Raw genomic sequence first — 16,919 nt, forward strand, 5'->3', positions numbered from 1 at the left:
TTTCAGTCTAATCACACAGTCTTCTTCAGCAGACTGAGTTGTGGTGATTGTTTGTCAAAAATGAAAATGTTTGTTTTAATTTTTTTTATTTGTCAAACTATACAGTATAAACTCCACAACTTGCCACTACAGCGGAGCGCAAAAAAGACACAAATGGTTCTTGGGATCTTTGTGTGCCCCAAAAAACTGAAAAATAGACAAATAATAAAACATATTTCAAAAAAAGTTTTGCAGATAACCTGCAGAGAGAATGAACAGCTGAGAATCCAAATCCTGTTTTACTTTTCACAGACCAATATTCAATAGTACAGAAATATCTCTGTATGTTTGAAGCATCCTCAGCCACTAAGTTTACAAAACACATTAGCTAAAGAATATGACAAATAATCAATATAAATACAACATTTCACAAATATACTTTTCTGTTTGATTTATTATATTTTGGTTGTTGACATCTTTAATAAAAGCTGCATACATTCAAAGTAAAATATATATTCAATGTATTTTGACAAATAGAAAATCTGTCATTGGACTGCCATGACATTTATATACATGTGATCTGTTAGTTTTTCTTCTTCATTGATCCAGTTCATCAGCCTGCAGGTATGGAGAACAATCAGAGATCTTCTTCACCTGTTTGACACTCAGAGTCTCAGAGCACATGGGACACACTTTCTCCGTCTCCAACAACCTGGACACACAAACAGTTCAGTGCAGATTTGTGATTGATAGCCAGGAGACACCTAGCTTAGCATAACAACTGCTAATGGGAAAACAGTTACACCCTTTCACAAAGGACAAAAAAAAACAAATCCTATTGTCCTAAATGAGAAATGGGCCAATCTGCATTAATTTCCGGGAGAACTGACTGCAGTAGTCACAGGTGTTTAGTGGCTCCTGCTCCAGTCAACAGTGGTAGAAACTTGAAGCCTGGGTGGACGGGCTGTTTTCCGACCCTTTTTCTGTGTTAATCGTTAATGAGGTGATGAGGTATATGATCTGCTGCTTGTACTGTTCCCTGTTCCCAATTTTTTTTGACAAACGTGACCCATCAGAAAATAAAAAAGGCAAACTCATCCACTGGGAACAGGAAAGGACTATGTACATGTACATTCCCCACAGCTCTGTCTGAGATTTGGGCATGTTATGCTAGTGGTGGCTAATGTCTAAAGCTGCTAGCCTCAATAAGAGATATGGAGCAGGCTACAGAGGTCTGATTAGCTCATTTAGTTTTAACTCTACAGCCCCAAACTTTAGCCCCAACTGTTGCTGAATTAAATGACATCACTCGAGGAGATACATCAGACTTTATACTACTTTTTCACATATTAAGTAATGCGTCCCAAGACTTGTAAATGCAATTTCATGTGTAAAAATGGTGGAGTTGCCCTTTAAGTAAAGGACATTCAAAAATAATTGTCAAGATGGAGACAAAAAAATCACTTACAGAATGAACTGTGAGTACAGAGCCGGAAATTCACAATGAGGACACACAGCCCAGTCTTCTTTCAGCATGTGACGACCCTGACAGAACAAAATGGGCACAGGGATCATCTGGTTAAAATAAAGGTTCAGAAGCAGCTATTTTGTTGGAAAGAAATATTCTGTGTGTGACTAAGTCAGCGAATGTGTGTTTGTACCGTGGCGATGCAGTAGGGCAGGTTGTTCTTGCAGGAGATGCACAACAGTTCGTTCTGTGGTAGCTGAAAGCCACAGAAGGGACATGGAGTAGTTTCCTCCTCCAGCTCCGATGTGTCTGGACGTCTGTGGACGAGGAATCAACGGTAGAGCAGTCAGAATGAAGTACAGATTGTGAGAAGAAGGATGGAGGTCAGGGAAGAGCAGGAGAGGGAGACAAAAAAAACAGGAGGTGTGGACTCACCGAACCATCGCCTCAATCTTCTTCCTGTACTTCGGGTCGATATCATTTCGGTACTCTGGTCTCATCAGCATGGCAGCGAAGCTGAACGATGAGTTCTTCAGTCCGGCTCGGTGACACTCGATGACCGCTGACGTGAGGATGGGAACAACATCTACACACACACGAACACCGTTTAGACTTCTGCTGGACAGTTTTTAAACTTCACTTATTTGAATGTTGAAAGGTGAATTCTCTGTGCGGACTCACGTGCAGGAAACTTGCTGATATTGTTGCTGACACGAATGAGCATGCGAGCCCCCTTCAGGTGGTCTCCCCTCTTCACATGGATCTACATAATAACAACACATCATTTATTAAGTCAGGCACACTGCACTCATGTCATTTTAACATTGGGAGGCTTTATCATTAACAGTAAAAGGACATGCCCATCACACTTTATTAACCTTGTAACAAAAGATGCAGCCTGCACTTGTGCTGACATTTAAAACGTGAGAGGGGGAGGTAATGGTTTAATGGGGATAATTACCAGTTAAGTACAGGTTAATATAAAGTATAACACATCCAGAATGACATCTTGTTGCTGATATAAAAGTCATAATTCTCCTACTATTTAACCCTGTGTTGAATAGTTCATTATCCATGTATCTGTGGAGTACTGGGAGTGTAAAAACTATATGTAAATGAAACCCTCTCTCTGTGATGGCCAGCATCTCAACATGCTGTACAAACTAACTCTGACCATGAAACATCTGTCAAAATCATCTATCTACTGTCGGCTAAAGAATTGTTTTGTTTTGTATTTATTTATTCTGGACAGTACAGAGCAATTGAGCGTGACCAGTAAATAATCTGCACATGACGGCTGTGTGTGATTCTGCTGTGCTCACCTTGACCAGTAGGTAGGAGTGGAGGATCATCAGGTTTGTGGCCATCTCAGCAGGGATTTTAATCTTCTGCGCCTGCAGCTCCGTGTACATGCTGAACAGCACGTCATGGGCGTTACGGTAGTTCCCTGCAGGAGCAACATGCAAAAACAAACACAATCAAAAAACAGAAATGTAGAGGAGCTCGTATTATGTTAATGTTTATCTGCGAATGTGTTTGTACCTGCACACTGCTCTTCTCTGGCGATGATGATGGCCGTGCGAGCAGCCTCCCTGTACTGCTGCAGCGCCATGTACAGGCGGAACAGGTACTTGGCGTCCTGAGGAGAGGACAGAAAGGTCACTGACTGTGGTTTCCTAACACCTGTAGATGTAGTCTGTAAAGTGAGAGCGTGAACTGCAGCTTAAGGGAAAAAATCAAAAGCAGTGACGCTCAAAGAAAATAAAATCTTTCCATAACATTTTATATGACTGTATTTTAACCCACACTTCCACCTGAGAAAATTTAAGTGGACAACTATTCAGTTCCCCTTACTACTGGCCAATGTGCAAATGTGTGACTTTCAGCAACAACATTAACAGATTTTTTTTTTTTTTAGTAGGAATATTGTCTTTCAGAATATGGAAAGAAAATTTTGCACATGTAAATATAGAAAATAATGGGAGATAAAGTGATGAGAAAGACAAAATTGTATTTAAAAAAATAAACAGTAGATTTATTACATCAAAATGATCTTGCTGGGAAAGTCACACCCACTGAGACTACAGAGAGGGAAGGCTTCAGTGTGTCAGTGTATTGATTACCTTGGGCATGCCGTCACTCTCTCCCATCAGGTAATCTATCAGCTGATTGGTCAAAGAACCATCCTTGGCCTGACCCACCTGAAATACAGACACATTTAAAAAGCACTTCATCGTCATTTAGTACATGGACTGAGATATTTGATTGAACACACTCACCGTCTCTATAGCCATCTCGACAGCCACGTTGTCCTCAGTGTTAGGACACTGCAGGAAGTGCTTCAGAGCCTGAGAGACGAAAGAGTGAGTCGATGTCAAAGTCAAAAACTGTTTTTCAACATTTAAGAAAGAGTTAAAATAATGATTCGACAAGGGAGCGTTCTTACTCTGCTGTACTGCCCACACTTCTGAAAGAACTTGCCGGCCTGCAGGTCTTTTTTTTCTCCCTCAAAGTAGAGCGCGATGCTCTGGTAGTCCTCCTGCGTCGCCTCAGGACCTGATGAACACACACATACACCGCAGCAGTCAGGAAATTAATATTCAACTTACAGACACCTTTCACTTGCTAGAAAATCATAAGCAAATACTGCAGCAGAGAATAAAGGTCGGCCTGCTCAGGATGTTTGTTTCAAACTGCAAAAATGTCCATATGGTTTTTAAACACATTCACACGAAGACTGACCGATGATGTCTGCGTAGACCTCCATCTGTCCGTGCTGCTGCGCCAGTTGGAACGCTTCATCGTTGCACTGAGACAGCACCAGGAAGTGGATGGCTGAGCCGTAGTCGTTCAAACCCAAGAAGAACCTGAGACGAGATTAATACGATATAACTTCATTAATTCCAAAGGAAATCGTTGTGCCAGTACAATAGAAAAGCCAGTAACAACCAGTGGGCTCCCTGAGTCAGGGTCAAACACTGGGCCCAGTTCAAGACTATAACGATATTAAATATTAGTGAAATACAAAAAACATAGTGTTTAAGGAGTAAAAGTAAAAACCAGTGCATTATACAATCACGCTAGAAGCAAGATACGTTAAGTAAAAGAGGAAACTAGAAGTTATCTAAAGTAGAAATTATGCAGTGATATGTATGTCTGTGGAGGCACATAAACACATGTCAAACGTTAATTACACAAATGGGAAAAAATAGCAGAGGGAAAAGAACTGGAGATGAAACGAATAGTTGAGCAATCAATCAGTCTTCAGAAAATTAGTCTGCATCTACAATTGTTTTTATTTATCAATAAATAATGCCAACATTTGCTCGTTCCATGGAGGAGTTACATCTTTTCTCTTTTTTATAAAAATGCTAATTGAATTTATTTGAGTTGTTGGGTTTTGGCTGACAAAACAAGCAATTTTGAAGACCTCACTTTGGGTGATTGTAATCAGCATATTCCGATTTATTGGACATTTTGTAGCCTAAACAAACCATTACAAAAAATGATCTTCAGATGAATCTGTAGTGTAAATAATCATAAGTTGCTTGACACTAGAACATGATAAAAGATAATAATGTGTTAATGTGCAGTTTATCCTACCTGGCAACCATCTTTGCTCCCTCGATGCTCTGCGTCTCCCTCACAATACGCACAGCGTCCTCTGGGTTGTTCAGGTGGTCCAGCAGCACACGGATCACGTTGTCCCAGTCTTTGGCGCTCTCATAGGCTTGTGCAGCTTCCTTATACCTGGTGAGCACAGTACAAGTTAACATCGGTTCCTCCTTTTGATTTCACTATCTTAAACGCGGCAGATGTTCAAAGTGAGAACCTACTTGCCGTCCGCCTCCTTGGCCTTAGCGTACTGCAGGTGGATCTTAGGAGAGGAGACGTGTGGGAGCAGCTCCCCCACCTTCGCCCTGCGAGAGGAATAAAAATAAAGTAGAATTCGATGCAGAGGAGAGAAACTAGCAGGTGTGAGTGTTGCCATGTGTTGATGTTTGTCTCACCAGTTCTTGCAACGAATGTAGACTGATGCAGCTTTGTCATAATACTGGCCTTTTTCATAGAGCTGAGCAGCTTCAGAGAATTGCTGCAAGGGAGCAAATAAAACCACAGAAGAAGACATGAACAAAAGGACATAATTAATGCTGCAGTGGTCTAGATACATGAAGACATCAGATGCAACCACCGACTGATTATTTAGGAGATATCGCTGTTTTCTACCTTCATGCTCTCCAGTATGGCTCCACATTCCTTCTTCAGGACTCTGCTCGGGTGCTGAATCGCCTGAGCGGCTCCTCTCCTGATGTCGCCCATCCTGATGGACATCCTGGCTACACCTGCCTGACACGCCTCATCATGCTCCTGGAACGGCACAGCAAGGTGGAGATGGAGGAAGATGGGGACAGTGAGAGGAGGAGACTTCAGACTGGAACATAAATGTTTATACAAAACCAAAAATCTCTGTCTGCTCAGTATGCTAACAGAGCAGAAAGGACAACCAACTGCGGACAGGAGATAAGACTTTGTGGTATTTTAAGCTAGGAAGCAGAACTGGACCTCCATTACTTATTACAGTTTTTTTCCCCAATCATTTAAACACATTTCCTAAAACTAAATCTCAGTTTCTCAAAACGCTGAACACAAAACTGAAAACAGTTTACCATTTCGTTGAATTCTCTTTCTAAATTAAACAGTCCACTCAAAACCATGTTCTCGCTTGTCAAACACGATTCTCTCCACCAAAAACGATACACACAGCTTCACAAGGTGATTGAAGTGTTTTGCTGATTGAGTTTTGAACAGTTGAGAAGTGAGTTTTCAGATTTCTATTGATCTGTTGTGAAAACAGTGAAATTGTGCTGAGAGTTTGGCAGACTGGAGATTTGTTTTTGTAGATTTTTATGCATAATAAGAAAAATATCATCAATGGTGAAGCTATGATTCTTTGTCCTGCAGCAGCTTGGTATCCTACTAACAATGTTTATAAATAATAGCACCTTTCAAACAAATCAAAAGTGTACAACACTGAATAGAAAGGTTTTTAGTATAAAAGTATCAATCAATTAGAAGAATCACCTGCAGGAAATTATTGATAAATCATTTAGAATAACGAGCTAGTGAGGTCACATGTGAAAAAATAAGTTGTGAAAGAGAAAAACAATACTGGTTACATTTTCTATGGCGGTCCCTTCTTAATATCTTTACTGCATTAAAACACATTCAGTTTTGATAGTTATAATGTGTTGAGTAACCGTGGACTCTTCTTTCAAACACTTTTGTCACTTTGGAGGTATAAAGTATTATGAACGCTGAACCTATTATGTCCACCATATGTAATACTTTATAAACCTTGTTATAGGTTTTCATGCATGATGCATGAGTTTTATTAAGTCTTATAAATCCATTTAATTTCTCATGAACGTGCTTATAATGCATTATAGACATGATGTTCTTAAAAAAGTGTATCCAAAACTTGAATTGTCAAACTCATAGTTTTCATCTTGTTATGTTGTTATCACTACAGAGAGTTTAGATCAAATACATTGCACTCACTTTATTATTGTGGGTCATGCCTTTTTCGTAGTGCGCCAGAGCATTCACATAGTCTCCACTACAGAGAGAGAGGGAGAGAGAGAGAGGTTTAGATGCAATGTAGATCAGGATCAGGTCTACTGAATGTGTGTGTGTGTGTGTGTGTGTGTGTGTGTGTGTGTGTGTGTCTGTGCACTTACATAAACTCCAGATGGACGGCGTATTCTTTGGAGATGAAGGAAATTTGGTCTTCTGCTAACCTCTTGGCTAACTTAAGAGCGCTGTCCCAGTGCAACAGGTCTCTCCTCATCTAAAAAACACACCAACGCACGCACGCACACACACACACACACACACACACACTTAATGACGTCTAATGCAGAATGATAAAAAATAAATTGATTACATTTGATAAAAGACACAAGTGATCAGCCTTGGTCTCTTACACACAGAAACACATGCATACACAGATTGTTTACTCTTAAACTGAGTGTGTGTTTTTACCTCCAGGGCAGCGATTGGGTAGCTCGAGGACAGATAGAGGTCCTGCGCCAGGTCGTAGTCACCTAGAAACATGGCTAAATGTCCTGCCCGTGAATTCATGTCCTCTGTACCCTGGACAGAGAGATAGGGAGGGTGAGTGTATCAGAACTGTCAGAATAGACTGAAAGTGTCTCTCTGAACTGTGGTTTGTGTGTGTTTTGTACCTGGATGGCCTGCAGTGACAGGACCATGGCCACGTTGCCACTCATTCGGTAGACCTGGATGGCCAGCTCCACCTCCATGTGGAGCAGACAGGCTTTGCCAAGCTCTGCCCAGTCTGAGTTACTACCTGCAGACTTACACAGATCGCAGGCTTCATGGAACCTGGAAAGAAATACACACACACATATATATGAATATTTGTCACCTCTACAACTCTCAACCTAAGAAAATTTAATTTGGTACACTTTGTTACATTACTGTGAAGACCTACTGAACATGCATGTCAGTTTTGTTTCACTGCATTAAATATGTCCAGATGAAACCAATGTATTATTTTTGGTAGCACATTTTTCATTTACTGTGCAGACATTTGGTGACTTCCTTCTCCAAGTATATATATGATTTTTCTGCATTTTTAGCAACCCTAACCTCTTGAGCATGAGCGCCTGGCTGAGCTGCTTGCCGAGCTCCGGCGGCGAATCTGTCGACGTGCTGGTGGAGTGCTTGAGGAAGGAGTGTGTGCTCAGAGTCACTTCGCTGGTCTTGCCGCTCGCCGTCTGACATGTCAGCTCCCCGTTGTACAAGAGCAAAGGCTTCTGGGAGAAGAGGAGCGCGGTGCTCCCCACCAGCACCACCCGCGGGCCTGGGCAGACAGAAATAAAAGTTTAAATTAACGCTCACCTAAATTTATACCAATGGATTATGGTAGCATGGCTATTTTAAGGGTACTAGAAAACCTGATTTTAGCATTGTGTTTGCATTTTTGCATCCCCCTACCATGTATGGTGGTTTTATGCAGGGCGTAGGTGTAGACTTTGTCATCGTTGTAAGCTACAAACACTCCTCTGTCGGCGTGCCAGTTGTCCCACAGCACTCCTGTGATGGTCGGAGAGAAGTTGGGCAGCTCAAAGCAGGAGTCTGAGGCCTAGATTGGACAAACACACACACACACACACACACACACACACACACACACACACACACACACACACACACACACAAAATTAGTGTTATTCCCATCGTCTCTTGCAGTGATATTTTATCACTGTGTATTTAATTACCTTCATTAAACATAGTGCAAAGAACCTCAGTGTTCACTATGTCTGTGTGTATACTGTATGTTTAGCTGTACGCGTGCATAGATGTGCCATGTGACCGTATGCACTCACGCTCGCAGGGGAGAGCAGGAAGCCACCGTTCTTGTCATCGATAAAGACCAGCCGTGTGCCGTTTAGATCCGGGAACACTTTCCTCACACCGACTGGGTGGCTGTAGCTGCTCACAGTTGCCCAGTCCTCCACCAACACACACGACACATTGCCTGACTGAGAAACAGACAGAGAGAGAGAGAGAGAGAGAGAGAGAGGGGATAGTGCTCATTTGGAAAAGAGAGGCAGGGAGAAAGAGAGATGGGAAGGGAAAATAATGAAAAGAAATGACAACTGAGTGTGGGGAAAGCATGAGTGAGACTGTTGAAGGGAATAGACCAGCAATCGAGAGAAAGACTTTGAGCACAATAAATTAATGATACTGAAATGCATGAATAAAAAGTTGATGTCACAAGTTTTGTGTGGCAACTTTCATATTTTAAGTACATGTATGTCTTTCTTGGGTTTGATGACAAAAAGGAGAAGAAACTATAACTAGATCACTTAACACTCAAGATTAGCTGTGATCTATGAGGATGAAATAACAATATACAGTTCTATAAATAACAAATATCAGTAACTCTCTCGTAAACTAGCTTCCAGAGAAACGTATACATTCACACAATCTACAGAGAAAACATGTGACTTAAAAAATGGACTTCCTTCGTTGTCTGACTGAAGTGAGGTTGGGCTGAGCCTTACGTCTGTGCCGTAGTAGAGGAAGTCAGCGCTGAGGGCGTGGCAGAGGATCCGACCTTTTCTGTCATCGTCTGGAAACAACTTCATCTGTTTTTTCTCCTCCTGGTCTCTACCTTCAATCTAAAAAATACACACAGATACACAAACAAAAACTCAATCATCATTCATTGATCAATAAAAAACAAAGACATGTAGATGACTCACCATGTGCAGCTGCACTTTTCCCTCAAACAGTGCTGCTGCGTAGTCTGCATTAAGGCACATGCTGGCTATCGTCCCCAGATACTCGATGTCCTTCAGCTTGTTAAAGCCTGAGTGACAACAAAGCAGTTGAGTGATACTTATTCATCCATTCATACAAGGTTGAACAAATACCAACACACCGCATAACCTGGCTGACACATCACACACACACACACACACACCCACCAGGTCCGTGGTCTACAAGGGCGTAGAACCAGGCTCTGTTGTTCATTCCCACAGCCACATGGTACGGTCCCATCGCAATGAACGTAGGCTCGACTTCCACTTCTATGGCGACAGGACTCTCCTGAGAAACGTACAGCCCCAAAGATGGATAGAAACGGCTTTATAATCTAGTATTAATGTATTACTTCTTTTAGAAAATCAGCTAATATGAGCACAGGTTTATGATTTAATATTTTGTGTGTGAGTGTGTGTGTGTGTGTGTGTGTGTGTGTGTGTGTGTGTGTGTGTGTGTGTGTCTGTCCTCACCCCCTCCACCTGGTTGGACACTGTGACCTCCAGCAGGGAGGTGAGGTAGGCCAGCCGGGTACCGAAGCTGTCACCCAGGATGGGCAGCTTGGTCAGGAAGACGTGCAGCGTCCCTTTCTGTGTGGAAACTGCCAACAGCTGGCCGTCGTCTGTCCAGCACAGCTGGTCCAGACCTGCGGGAGGACAGAAAGCGTCAGATGAAGGAGAAGTGGGCAGTGCATTAAACATGGCCCTCTGACAGCATGGACAGAAAAGAGGACTGTCTCACCTTTGGTCTCATCGTCCAGCCGAACTACATTGCTGATATCTTTGAGCTCAGACAGCTCGTGGATCTTAATGCTGCAACAAGAAACACAGGGATTCCTTTTTCTCACTTTCACAACAAAAAAAGAGATCCGCTTTGCTTCTTTTTCAAGCCTGTGTGTACCTGTTGTCCCCGCAGGAGGCAGCCTTGTTTACCGCTGGCGAGATGGCCACGCTGTTGAGACTATCTTTGTGGTTGTGAGCCTGATAGAGCTCCTGCCCAATCTCCCTGATGTGGGTGGAAATAACCACAAAGTACCCATGGGAGAAGCCAATCAGAATATACCCGTCACCGTACCTGGAAGGGACACGCAGAGGAAGAGAATTAACCTCAGTACAAATATCTCACTGTCATATTTCCGTAACAGTGTTCGGTCAGTGTGTGATGATGTTCAGTACCAGCGGTAGGACACAATGTTTCCGTAGTGACGCTGGAAAGTCAATTCTATCCGGTTTTCAGGGTCCATAACATTAAAAAGCATCAGGATCTTCTTGTCAACAGACAGACTCACCTAAAGGGCCAATATAAGCAGGGAACAATGATTTCTCATATGCAAACTTTAAATTTGTAATGGTGAACAGATTTTCACAAAGAAAGTACATAGCCATGGGTAAATATGAATAAAGTAAACAGGTGAAACTACAACAAAGTCAAGACTCACAATGTGAACATGTTGTAATAAATGTGCCAAAAATGATTTAGTGTGAGAAGGGTTAGAAGAAAAAGACAAACTTACAGTGTTCTCCCCTTGAGCGGACCTTTCATCTGTCTTCATGGCAGAAAAGCAAATCTCAGCAGGTTCACCGCGGAGCGTCGTCTAGCAAAACAAGAGAAAGGCTGTCCCTGTACTTTTGTTTGCTCATAATGTGAGTGACCAAGACAGCTGACCTGTTTTAACTGTATAGTTTAATGGCCAAGGCAATACATTAAATGTCTTATTATAATGCAGGTCGAGGTGCTATATGAAAGTATCAAAACGTTTAATCTACAGAGAAATGCACGAGCCCATTTTCAAATAGTGTCTTTAAATGAGTTTAAACTATACAGTCACTGCCCTCAGAAATGCCTCCAGCACGACCATTGTTGCAAAAACACAGGCAGAACTGATGCGATACAATTTGAGTGGTGCCTGCTCAGGCCTGTGAGACCTGACCAATCAGAGCAGATGGGGCTTTTCGGGAGGGGGGCCTTAAAGAGACAGGCACTAAAACAGAGGGTGAGTAGATGTATAATGCGTTTTTTCAATGTAAAAGCAAGTAAACATTACAGTATTTAGTGATACTGCCTGTGTGTTTATGCCCCCAATGAGTATGTCTGACTACCTGTCTGATGGTGTCGCCCTCATGATTGCTGACGCTAAGAGTGTTATCATCACTTCCCAGAGCCAGTAGATTCTGATTACTCCAGCACCCGCAGGTGATCTTCTTTGTATGTTTGCCTAGCATTTGGGGAGAGAGAGGGAGAGGCAGTCAGTATAACAGAAGTGAGCATAGACACAACAACACAAAAGCATGTGCAGTTGTGTTGTATGTCTTTTACCCAGTACAGGGATCTTGCGTGAGGTCTGCTGGTTGTAAATCAAAAGGTTCCCCTTGATTGTTCCCACTGCCAACAGCGGGCCTGTCTTCGACCACAAGATGAAGGACATCTGATCTCTGTTGAAACAAACAACAGCAAGAAACAAGAGTATTAGAAGTGATAAACAATTATTTTACAGCAACTGAGCTCATTGGAAACATGTCCATGCTTGTCGTACCTCATGCCGCTCTCAATCTGGGACGTTTTATTGACACTGGCATCCCAGAGATAGATGGAACTAGATTTTGCAGCTATCACTGCCAAAATGTCCCCATCTTTATCCCAGTCCATTCCCACACAGCGCCTGAGGGGAGCAGGAGAAAGAAGAAAAAATGTAAAAGACTTAGCAGACTTTTTTAACAGTTAGTGAGCTGAAGATAAAAATTCTGAAGTGAAGAGTCAAAATGTTGGCCTTAAAATTACCCAGGCAGGTTAAGTTCAGTCCACTTGTGTCCATGTCGATCAAACACTTTCACTGAGTTGTCCTGTCTGTATGATTAGAAATATCACCCACAATTGAAGTAATGTACTGATATAAATCTTGTATAAACAGAAGCAGATTACTACAGTTTTCTTCAGGATACACCTTCTACCACAACAGTTTACTCACCCTGCAACAGCGATGTAATTACCAAGGCTTTTCTGCCACTTGTACAGTAGGCTAGAACCTGCCCAGGCTTTGTCATCGAGGATGAAAACGCTCTGTGGACACAAAGATTGTTTTTTTAAGGTTTTTTTTATTTTTAAAAGACACACAAATACGTGAAATTTTCATGGCATCCAGAGTGGAATACCAATAACATAAGCGCCAACTCAATAATAATTGCAACCAGTGTTGTATAAAGTACCTACATGTCATACTTGAGTAAAAATAAAGATACTGTGTTAAAACATTACTTGGTAAAAGGAAAAGTCATCCATATGAATAGTATTTGAGTAAAACTCTTAAAGAATCTAAAAATTCAAGTATCAAAAGTACAAGTAAAAGAAAATTATACATATATTTACATGTAAGTATATATTGTATACGATGGGTCGACTGATTATTGTTCTGGACAATTATCGGATCTGATATTCAAAATTTTCTAACCAGAAAATTGATCAGAATCAGTTGTTTCTATCCGATTGTCAATAACTAAATCAATTTAAAAAATGTACTTGGCTCTTATGCAGTAATCAGGAATCTGCAGAGAAACTAGTAACTAAAGTTATCAAATAAATGCAGTGGAGTAAGTGGAATATTTGTCTCCAGAAGGTAGTGAAGTGGAAGAGTAAAGTAGCAATAAATGGAAATACTCAAATAAAGTGCAAGTACCTCTAATTTGAGGCTACCAAAGTACAGTATTTGAGTAAATCTACTTAGTTACATTTTTAACATCACTGGCCACTCTTGACTGTCTTATTGGGGTTCAATCACAGATCTTGTTTAAGACATTACCTGGCAAGCCCTTTCATTAAAAAAATAATACTTAGAAGAATGCCAAGCCAGTATATGTCTATAGCATTTGTGCAGATTGCAAAACATTATGTGCAACAGGTGTCCTATAAAATGTGGACTATCTAAATCTGTAAGACATTTATTTTCAATGTAAGTTAACGCAACAGTTCTCTTCACTGCCAAAACCCATCGTTTACTGATCATTTACGTGTCGGCTGTTACAAACCAACCAAAGCAAACATCGTCTTAGCATCAGGCGACTACTTTCGCCAAACACTACATGTTTTTGTTATCTTTATAAGATGCATGGTCTTGTTGAATATCTTTTCCTGACATCTTACCCAAGTTTGACAGAAGCTGTTTTGATAAAACACATAAAATGCAGTTCGTAAGCAGACTTTACTTCACGCTGTTGCCGCCCAGAAAGCTGTTTTAGCTCATGTAAAACGTTAACATTGCATTAGCTCGCTGTTACTTGTCTAACTACTACACGCAACCGTTAGCATGTAGCTAGTTCAGCTAGCTGGCTGAAGCTCTTAGTGTCATTAAACACAACACTGGAATCGTAAAAGCAGAAGCAGCGTGATGTCAGTATGTGAAATGAATGCGCCGGTACAAACTTTCATCCTGACGTCGTTCAGTCGCTTAAACTTTGAATCATTTTTCTCTGTTTAGAGAATCTTCGACAGGACCGTTGTGTGTATCCCACAATGCTTCACTCCGAAGCGTCTGCAGAAGCTACGGCGATGTCATAGCAACAGTCGTCCTCAGCCAATGAGGAGCCTCCAAAACAGAGCTGAGGGGAAAGAAGGGAAGTTTTAAAGATGTCAGAAGATGAAACAGTAATGTTATATATTATATCAGTATGATAAGTAAATAAAGTAACAATTATAAAGAACATCAACTGTATGTAAAATAGATTCTGACTGATAATTTTAATATAAATACATACATTACCTGTAAAAGTAACCCAGACTGCTACTCTCCTTGGTACAAAATGTATTTAACATTAATGAGAAAATGACCATGTCTTGTGTCTGTTTAACCTTTTAAAATTATATAGACAAATGAAACTAAACTATAAAAACAAATAATACATGTAAATATGTATTTGTAAAATCCCTTTTTCCCCTGCGTAAACCAAAATACTACTGATACTATTATGTGCCTGTATCTATTTGTATGTGAGTACACTGTTACTGCACATGTGATGAAAATGCTTTGACTACAACAGGAATCCTGTTCTCTTCTTTTTCCTCTTTCCTGCAATATATTATGTACAGTTACTAGATGTACTGGGATGTACCCTGTGGATCTTATGTAATAAAAAAAACAACAACAACAATAATAAGCAGAAGAATATGGTTGCTTTTAGAGGAAGATTGTTGATGAGCAGCAGCCACACCATCTATACTACAGACTTTTAAAAAAATAAAATAAAAAGAAGATTCTGGAAAAAGAGCAACATAAAGCTTTATGTTTATGTGATACCTACCACATCTTAAATTAAGTGCTTGAGCAGCTCCCTTTAAGGACAAGTGCAATGGATCCAAACACTTTTAGTATGTGCAGTAAAACTGACTAATTTGCGCTCCAGCAAGTAATTTCCACCACTCACAAATAAAATACTAATTTTATAACTGGTGTTCAAAATTGTTTTTACCTGATTTAGTTATTTTTACTTGACTGTTTTAAGGTAGATCATTTTTATTCTGTTTACTGTTCGATGAGCTTGTTTTTGCTGCTGCAAGCCAAATGTCCGCTGTGGGACATTAAAGGCTTTACTGAGTTAATGGGAAAAAATCTCTCAATAGGCCTTTTAAATGGAGAGCAAGGTTGCAAAAGCAGATCAGCACTACCATTTAAAGCAGCATAACTTCCATGCTACTGTGTAACATTTTGGTCACAGTTTTGTATTTCTATTATTTTATTGCATGTTTTAATTCCTTCATCTATCACTCAACCGCTGCTATGACATGTAAATTTACCCATCAATAAAGTCTTATCTTATATCTTAATTTATCTCATCTTATCAAGCAGCTTCCACAACATCCAAGCCTCTTATGATGATATACTGTACAATCGAGCAATGCATTTCCTTTTTAACCAGAAGCTAATAAGATCATGTCATTGCGATGTTCACAAGAATTTAAATATGTTAGGTTTTGATCATTTCATCAGACTTTCACATCATAAAATCATCTATAAATGCCTACATAATCATGCTTCTCGTGGTTCCCCTCAGAGTTTGTGGCTCAGTAACATCTGCAGCATCCAATGGGAAATGTGAAGTGCCTTTGCATGAATCCTCATTTGGACAAACAGCTTTTTCTGAATGGGGATCAGCATGTGCAAATCCTGACTGGGGTCATTTTAAACTAAAACTGTTTTGAAGACGGATCAGTCATTACGTCATCAAAGAGCTGGTGCTTGTTTTGTGGTGTTTTATTGTCATGTATCACAGTTTGTGTTTTTTATTGTTCTGTCTGTATTTTCTTGCTCCTATTGATTGTTGAGTATGTGTTTGTATTCTCTTCTGTGTAGTTGTTGTTTGGTTTTATGGGCCCAAATAGGGATGGGCACTGCAAATTGCTTAGGCAATAAATGCTGCGGTGTGTGGCATCAGCTAATGCTCCATACTTCTAACTATACAAATAATCAATAGATTATAAATTAATGACAGCTGAAATCCATTTAGCTGCCTCAGTGTCAGCGTGCTGGATTCAGCAAACTGTGACAAGTCAAAACGTCTGCCGTGAAAAGGCCTAATATTATATTTTTCTCATATACTTGCACAAAATAACCAGTAAACAGAGGCACAGAGAATCAGAAAATCATGCAGATTTAAAGATCTACAGGGACCGTATCTTTCCACAGAAGGATTAAACTGAACTGACTGTGAAGCTGAAACACAAGAGGTTTGAAAGTCTCCCTGTTTTTCCTCCCCTCTTTCAGAAAAGCTCATATAAAGTCAGCCTTGAGGTATTATATTGTGCACATAATCTCTGAGTGTGCATCCAGCTGTGTTTGCTGAGGATATATATCACATTATGCACACACTATAACAGTGGAAGCACCGACTTGAGCTCGGCAGCTGCCTCAGTGCTCCTGACAGGACGCTATACAGTAAACAACTGCAATAAACTGAGAGTTGTTAACGACAATACAGACATTTATTAGATGTTTTATTGAGTCCAACACAGCAAATAATGGGACTGATATTTTCTTTTGTCAGAGAAACTTCATGTGCAGCGTTAGCACTGAATATATGATCCCATCCGGGGCGTTGTCCAAATGCAGCTTGTTAACATCCTGCAAACTTCAATA

At 40.6% G+C, this 16,919-nt stretch overlaps 1 protein-coding gene across 1 annotated transcript; it reads right to left on the minus strand.

The window, feature by feature from the left end:
- Positions 1 to 259: 259 nt before the first annotated feature.
- On the minus strand, positions 260 to 14,326 carry wdr19 (WD repeat domain 19). The gene is made up of 36 exons (XM_084369671.1): positions 14,213 to 14,326; positions 12,765 to 12,856; positions 12,578 to 12,643; positions 12,333 to 12,458; positions 12,116 to 12,231; positions 11,899 to 12,014; positions 11,313 to 11,393; positions 10,975 to 11,087; positions 10,700 to 10,873; positions 10,541 to 10,611; positions 10,273 to 10,445; positions 9,967 to 10,087; positions 9,742 to 9,848; positions 9,541 to 9,657; positions 8,860 to 9,015; positions 8,468 to 8,615; positions 8,120 to 8,333; positions 7,693 to 7,852; positions 7,490 to 7,600; positions 7,186 to 7,295; positions 7,007 to 7,064; positions 5,675 to 5,815; positions 5,458 to 5,540; positions 5,284 to 5,367; positions 5,051 to 5,197; positions 4,190 to 4,314; positions 3,894 to 4,003; positions 3,727 to 3,795; positions 3,571 to 3,648; positions 2,990 to 3,086; positions 2,770 to 2,894; positions 2,129 to 2,210; positions 1,883 to 2,033; positions 1,641 to 1,764; positions 1,448 to 1,524; positions 260 to 691 (listed from the first exon to the last, which is right to left on the minus strand). Exons 1-36 carry the CDS (start codon positions 14,216 to 14,218, stop codon positions 577 to 579), a joined length of 4,044 nt encoding a protein of 1,347 aa, XP_084225797.1. The 5' UTR covers positions 14,219 to 14,326; the 3' UTR covers positions 260 to 576.
- Positions 14,327 to 16,919: the final 2,593 nt, after the last annotated feature.

The sequence above is a fragment of the Pagrus pagrus genome, assembly GCF_965226575.1.
Source record: "Pagrus pagrus genome assembly, chromosome: 2".
Classification (NCBI taxonomy): Eukaryota; Metazoa; Chordata; class Actinopteri; order Spariformes; family Sparidae; genus Pagrus; species Pagrus pagrus.

Bases quoted from the DNA above. Each gene is read 5' to 3' on its own strand.
- wdr19 (XM_084369671.1), bottom strand. The intron at 10,612-10,699 runs GTACACACAGGC...TTCTTGTTGCAG, and splicing joins GCCTCCTGCGGGGACAACAG to CATTAAGATCCACGAGCTGT. The intron at 8,616-8,859 runs GTGAGTGCATAC...TGTCCAATCTAG, and splicing joins TCCTGCTCTCCCCTGCGAGC to GCCTCAGACTCCTGCTTTGA.